The sequence below is a fragment of the Dioscorea cayenensis genome, unplaced genomic scaffold (genome assembly GCF_009730915.1).
Source record: "Dioscorea cayenensis subsp. rotundata cultivar TDr96_F1 unplaced genomic scaffold, TDr96_F1_v2_PseudoChromosome.rev07_lg8_w22 25.fasta BLBR01002043.1, whole genome shotgun sequence".
NCBI lineage: Eukaryota > Viridiplantae > Streptophyta > Magnoliopsida > Dioscoreales > Dioscoreaceae > Dioscorea > Dioscorea cayenensis.
Genome location: NW_024088434.1, coordinates 7,625 through 15,181, shown reverse-complemented (window position 1 = coordinate 15,181; position 7,557 = coordinate 7,625). Strand labels below are relative to the sequence as shown.

Sequence of the window (7,557 nt, the reverse complement as noted above, 5' to 3'; positions counted from 1 at the left end):
GAACAAGAATCTAGGTAAAAAAAACTAAAAGAACAAGACTTAGAAAAAAGAGGATCTAGCTAAACACAAAAAAGCTAAACACAAAAACTAGAAACAATTAGAAGAGAAGACCCAAAGCCTGAAATGACTTCATGATCCATCTTGGAAGCTCTCGACCTTGATGAAATAGAGTCAAATAATGTAAATTACAGCCATGAACAGTCATAGTAATAATAGACCGAATGAATAAGTCCTTACCAGCCACAGAGGGGCTAAGCCAATTCCCAGGCATAAAACCACCCTCAAAAGAGAAAGATTTACCAGTAAGAAGCTTGATATAGGACCAAATAAGCAAAGTTTTGGGACAAAGACATAAAAGATGTTCAATGCTTTCAATCTCCAAACTGCAAAAGACACAAGAATTTTGAGGTCCCAGATTAAGATGATAAAGATGGTAATAAGTTTTGACCCCGTTATGAAACACAAGCTATATGAAATGTTTAGTTCTAGGGGCCACACGAAGCTTCCAAATGTTACCCCACCCACCCCAAAAATCCTGCTGAACATGATAGTTGGTAAGATGAGAGTAAATAATGGAAGAAAGTTTGAATTTCTTGGACTTAGGAAATCACACTAAGCAGTTATCAGAATCAAAACTGACTTTCCCAAGACTGAGAGTATCAGAATTTAAGTGACCACCAAAAACATTATGTAAAGCATGAAGGTTCCAATGAGTATCCACAAGAAAATTAGAAATTTGAATGTTGTCGATATTAGCCTCCATGTTGAGATAGGTAGGTTTAAAAGCAAGTGGAATCTCAAAATACCAAAGATCCAAAAGGAAAGTAGCCCGCAATGGATTGACATTAAGGAGCCAGCAATTAGGTTTGATAATCTTAGCAGTACGACATAAACCACGATAGAACCAGGAACAGTTGGGTTTAATATCATCAGTCCATGGATTAAAAAACCCATATTTATGATAAAGCAGATCAACCCAAATAGCATTCTGTTTATTCAAGTAATTAAAAACATTTTTGGCCATCAATGAGATTTTAGAGTAGTGCAAGTTCCTGATGGACAACCCCTCCTCAGCTTTGTCAAGCATAGTATCAGTCCAACTAACCAAGTTCATGCCCTTTCGGTTGCCACTCTTAGATCAAAAGAAGAATCTAGCATACCTACCCAAAGTTTTTGTTTGATTGAATTAATTGCCAGTAAGCCACCTACCCCACTTGATGATATGAGACAAGACAAGCTTATACTTCCATTTTTCAGTCATATATACTCTCAAATTTAGCATGAGTTTCAACTATGGGCCAAGTAATTTCTGAGGATAATAACATCTCTTGTTCCATTCCTAATGAGATCAGAAATCTTGTTCATATGAACTACATTCATTTTGCAAGCAATAGTAAAAATGATTCAATTCCTTCTAGCCTAGGTAACATAAGCATGCTTTATGGGTTGTGCGCTTTCTGCAATGAGATCTCTGAAAACATAACTAATGAGATAGGAAAACTTGTGATCTTAGTACAATTGCAATAGATAAGAATCAAATAACAGTGTACATACCTCATGGCATTGGAAATTTGAAGCTCTAAAAGATTTGCGCTTGTCGAGCAATCAATTGTAGGTTCGCTTCCGGATGGTATGGGAAACCTTGCAAGTTTAGTTCAAGGGTAAATTGCTTGAACATCTCATTCTAGTGCATAATGATTTCCAGTGTCCCATTCCAAGTAGTTTGAAAACTCTACAAACTTAATCAGAGTCCGACATGAAATAAATCAATTCACTGAAGATATCTCCAAAAGCTTTGGGGTTCATCCACATTTACAGTACATGGATATAAGCTTTAACAGAATATCTGGCATCTTATTGTCATTTTCAGCATAATGTCTTAATTTGGCAAGTATCAAATTCCCATGGAAGTACACCTTCTGAGTTCAGGCAAATACTAAAACTACAGCTGCTAGACCACTCATTCCAACCATCTTGTCAGCAAGATCGCAAGGGAATTGAGCAGGTTATCATCCATGTATTCTGTCAACTCTCAGTATCAATGCCACAAGAATTTGAGGATTTTTTTTTACTCCGATGTTTGGACTTGTCAAGGAATAATATTCATGGATCAATAAGAACACAAGTTGGAAAATTGCATTGAACTACATTCCTTGAACTGAGGCAGGAATATCTGAGAGGAGACATCAAATTTTAAACTGGCAATTTAAATTTGAAGGAACCAGTAGACTTGAGCAGCAATTCATCCACTGAATATGTACAATGACAACTAAACAAATTACCAGACTTGTTAGAACTGATTCTATCTCACAAAGAGTTTCTAGGCCACATTCTATCCTCTTTTCTGTACATGATGAGCTTGGTTTTAAAAGATCTGTCTTACAATCCTCAACAAGGGTCAATACCTGAAAGCTATTTCTTTAAGAAAGCTCTGCTTGCATGGACCAATCACAACAAATGGTTTTGTGGTTGAGTACAAGAGCTGCCTGCGTGCTTTTCCACTCTGATGAATAGCATTGTTTCAAACAAGCGGCCAAAAATCATTATCATGGTTGTCATTCCAAATACAAGTATTTCCTTTTTTCACTGCTAATTGTTGCATTCTCTCTGCTTCATAACAAGAGGAAGAAACACAATTCAATTGAAGTGGGTCAACAGGTTAATGCACTGATCTTCTCAATATGGAACTTCGATGGAAAAGCAGAATATGAAAAGTCATATAGAATCAAGCAACAGACAATTGTAATGAAAAATTCTGTATCAGTGTGCTGTGAAAGAATCAAATGAAGAAGGCGCCAACACACAAACAACCAGTGAAGAGAGAAATAACAAGATGACCTGGCGACGAAGTAGCAGAGCACGTGAGAGAAACAAAAGGCTGATAGGATTTTGTATGGATGACAGAGTACACAAGGGTAGCACGTGATGGTAGGTTTCTGTGATGCTGAGCTGGAAGAGAAGATAAGAAGGGGAAAAGAAGGACAGAGGAAGGGGGAAGAAGAACAGAGAGAGATAGGCCTGGTGTTCTGGCGTCGTCGGCGACCATTCACATGAGGGAGTCTATTCCCAAGTTTTCTTAAATATTATTAGTCATATTGCATCTGATCTACAACTTCCTGAACTCTAATTACTTCATCTGGTGTTCTCTTGGCTTGTATTAGAATCTCTTGGTTGTATTTTGAATCTTTTGGCTTGTATTTTGAACTCTTGGCTTGTAATTGGTGTGGAGTTGCTGCTTGTGTTTTCTGATAAATTGCAACTTGATACCAGCCGTGCCTTATTTTCAGAAAAAACCATAACATTTGGTGCTTTTGTTCGGACTCATGGCAGAGGGGACACGTATGAAGGACTTATCTGCTAAGATTGACAACATTTTTAGCATCATGGATCAACGAGAGGAGTGTTTTCTTGCTGCAATGAATCAACGAGACGCGAAGGTCACTCTTTTGACCGAATCCTTGCAACATATATCTAAGTGTTTAGAAGCTTTACAGGTCTCTCCACAGAACATCACAGCTGAGCCAGCGGCATCCTTGCACATGGAGGTGACGCCAGCTCATCTTCTTACTGAGGAGACAGCTTGCAACCAAGAATCTCACGTACCCATCAAGTCCGTCCGAGTGGATTTTCCCAAATTTGAAGGCGATGATGTGCTCAACTGGATTTTCAAGGCCGAACAATACTTTACATATTATCACATTCCAGATCCAGATCGCTTGGAGTTAGCTTCTATTCATTTTGATGGCCCGGTTGTTCCATGGTACCAGATGCTCACCAAAACATGCATGGTATCAACCTGGACAGAATTGGTTACAGCATTGGAAGAGGATTACGGCCCCACTGATTATGAGAGCCCAGAATTTTCACTCTTTCGCATTACTCAGCAAGAATCAGTCACAACTTATTACCATCAATTCACAGCTTTAGCTAATCGAGTGAATGGGGTGTCTTCTAAAGCATTGATAGCTTGTTTCATTGGCGGCCTGAAAGAGGATATTCAGCGAGATATTATTCCACTGAAACCTCTAACCCTTCCTAAGGCTGCTTCTTTGGCTCGATTGTATGAAAAAAAAATATACTGCTACTTTACCTGCTAAGAGGATTGCTTATTCTCCTGATATCAGTTCACTGGAAACTCCGGGTAAAGTCAGTACAGCAGTAACAAGACCTCTACATCATTCTCCTGCTGGTTCCATTAATAATGGGACACATTCTACTAATTCACAACCATTTCGACGAATTAGCTTTCAGGAAATGCAGGTAAGAAAAGCAAAGGGTTTGTGCTTTAACTGTGACGAAAAATTCACACCCTCTCACAGATGTGTCTCCAGGCGATTGTTATTGTTACAATGGGACACTGAACCACCTGAGGATTTGGATCCAGGTGATGCTGATTTTATAGTGGATCTGGATAGCTCTCAGATTAAAGAAGAAGCAACTCAAAAATTGGCCTTAAATGCTATGAATTCTGCCACTCTTTCTGGCATCTTGAGATTTAGTGGCACTATAAAAGGGCATCCAGTTAACATTCTTTTGGATGGAGGCAGCGATGACAATTTTATACAACCTCGTATTGCTCAGCTCCTACACTTGGATGTTCAACCTACAAGCTCAATTAAGGTCATGGTTGGCAATGGTCATGCTCTTCAAGTGGAAGGATATATTCCTGATCTATCAATTCTTGTTCAAGGAAATTCCATCACATTGCCTGTCTATGTTTTGCCAATCGCGGGTGCAGAAATCATATTGGGTGCAGCGTGGTTAGCCACTTTGGGCCACCATATGGTGGACTATAATGCCAAATTTATTCAGTTCCATTCTGATATGATATTTATTAAACTACAAGGGGAAACAAATTCAACACCTCATGTTACTTTACTCAATCAGTTGCAGAGATTACATACCACCAATTCCATAGCAGAATACTATATTGTCCATGAGGAGGGAAGGGATCAACCTCCATGATCTCCACATACATTGGGTGTTCCACAAATCAATGCCATATTACCGGATTTTCCAGACCAGATGCCTGATGCTTTACAAGCTTTATTATTGAAGTATCAATTAGTTTTTACTATACCTACTGGCCTTCCTCTTTCAAGGCAATGTGACCACAGAATTGAGTTGTTTCCCAATGCCCAACCAGTCAAAGTAAAACCTTACCGGTATCCTCATAGTCAGAAATCGGAAATTGAATCCCAAGTGCAGACAATGTTGACTGAAGGATTGATTGAAGGCAGTACAAGTCCTTTCTCTTCGCCGATATTACTTGTCAAAAAGAAGGATGGGTCTTGGCGTTTTTGCACTGATTATAAAGCCTTAAACGCAATCACCGTGAAAGATGCTTTTCCTATTCCAGCGGTGGATGAACTTCTTGATGAATTGGGTGGCGCAAAGATTTTTTCTAAATTGGATTTGAGGTCCGGTTACCATCAGGTCTTACTACATCCAGATGACAGATACAAGACTGCTTTCCGCACTCACCATGGCCATTTTCAATGGCTTGTGATGCCCTTTGGGTTATCAAATGCCCCCGCCACTTTTCAAGCATTGATGAATAATATATTCAAGTTTGCTATGAGGAGGTATGTACTCATTTTTTTTTGATGATATCTTAATTTATAGCATAGACTGGGATACTCACTTACAGCATTTAGAGATGGTTCTACAAACTCTGCAACAACACCAATTATATGCTAAATTGAGTAAGTGCAGTTTTGGGTTACTCCAAATAGATTATTTGGGTCATGTGGTATCTGCCAATGGAGTACAGATGGAACCATCCAAAATTGCTACTATCCTTAATTGGCCCACACCAGTTAATGTGAAACTGTTACGGGGATTTCTAGGCATCACTGGTTATTATCCCAGGTTCATTCATCATTATGCTAATCTTGCTCATCCCTTAACTGAATTACTCATGAAGGAAAATTTTCATTGGTCCACTGAAGCTCAACTGGCTTTTGAGAAATTGAAATCCGTAATGGTAACTGCACCAGTCTTGCAATTACCTGATTTTTCCAAACCTTTTGTACTTGAAACTGATGCTTCAGGTATTGGCATTGGAGCCATTTTGAGCCAACAAAGTCATCCTATTGCATACTTTTCAAAGAAATTGTCTCCAAGGATGCAACAACAATTAGCTTATGTGAGAGAGCTTTTTGCAGTAACTGAGGCAGTCACTAAATTTAGACATTATCTTCTGGGTCATCCATTTATTATCAAGACCGACCAGCAAGCTTTAAAGCATTTGTGTCAACAAACAATTCAGACACCCGAACAGTAGCGTTGGCTACCGAAATTGCTGGGCTATGACTTTACAATTGAATATAAACCCGGCAAAGAAAATATAGGAGTTGATGCTTTATCCCGAAATTTTCTCTTGGCTCTTTCAACGATGCATTGCAATCTATGGCCGCAGATAAGGGTACTGCAACATCAGGATCACTTTTGTTCAACGAAAATTACAGACTTGCAGAATGGTACTCTTCTTGACACTAAATTCACCTACAGACACAATCTCTTATGGAAGCAGAATAGAATTGTGATTCCAAAGGATGCTTCCATTAAATCACAGTTACTGTATGAATATCACAGCACACCAATTGGGGGACATGCAGGCTTTCTAAGAACGTATGCCAGACTAGCTCTTCAGTTCTATTGGCCAGGAATGTTCCAAATGTTAAAGCCTTTGTTCGACACTGTACTATTTGCCAACAGGCCAAATCAGCCCATACTCACCCAGCCGGTTTACTGCAACCTTTGCCAATCCCACAACAGATTTGGGAAGACATCTCTTTTGATTTTATCACATCTTTACCAGCATCAAAGGGGTTTACAGTCATCTTTGTTATAGTGGACAGATTATCCAAGTTTGGTCATTTTGTTCCTCTCAAATCAGATTTTTCCAGCACAAGTGTAGCAGAAGCATTTATCAAAAATGTCGTTAAGCTCCATGGCATCCCAACAACAATTGTCAGTGATAGGGATAAAATTTTTCTCAGCCAATTTTGGAAGCACTTATTCAAAGCCATGGGTACAACCTTAGCAATGTCATCAGCATATCACCCATAATCCGATGGCCAAACGGAAGCTCTGAACAAATGTTTAGAAGGTTATCTTCATTGTTCTATATCTGCTAATCCCAAGCAGTGGGTTAATTGGTTATCATGGGCAGAATTTTGGTACAATTCAGCTTTTCACACAAGTGCTGGCATGTCTCCATTTAAAATCGTCTATGGTCGAGATCCCCCACCATTGTTTCCTTATTACTCCAATGAGGGAGATCCACCAGAGTTAATGCAGATGTTGTCTTCTCGAGACAAAATTCTACACCAACTGCAACAAAACCTCTCCAAAGCGCAATCCAACATGAAACGCCTACCAGATAAGAAAAGAGTTGAGGTCTCTTTCCAAGTTGGCGACTGGGTCTTAGTTAAACTACAGCCTTATCGACAACATTCTTTATTATTGCGCAAGAATCAAAAACTGGGGATGAGGTATTTTGGACCATTTCAAATTTCTCATCGCATTGGTTCTGCTGCATATAAACTAATC

General features: G+C 39.2%; 1 protein-coding gene across 2 annotated transcripts; it reads left to right on the top strand.

Moving 5' to 3' along the window:
* The first annotated feature begins 1,528 nt into the window (after window positions 1-1,528).
* LOC120257362 lies at window positions 1,529-7,075 on the top strand. 2 transcript variants are annotated; one of them, XM_039264841.1, is made up of 2 exons: window positions 1,529-3,437; window positions 3,517-7,075. In XM_039264841.1, the coding sequence occupies exon 2, from the start codon at window positions 4,063-4,065 to the stop codon at window positions 4,963-4,965; it is 903 nt and encodes a 300-aa protein (XP_039120775.1). In that variant the 5' UTR covers window positions 1,529-3,437; window positions 3,517-4,062; the 3' UTR covers window positions 4,966-7,075. The 2 variants fall into 2 exon arrangements, with proteins under 2 accessions (XP_039120775.1, XP_039120776.1); XM_039264842.1 differs by having other exon boundaries at window positions 3,507-7,075.
* Window positions 7,076-7,557: the final 482 nt, after the last annotated feature.

What these genes read in the sequence shown, in the direction of transcription:
- LOC120257362 (XM_039264841.1), top strand. Translation starts at nt 4,063, where the DNA reads ATGAAAAAAAAATATACTGCTACTTTACCTGCTAAGAGGATTGCTTAT.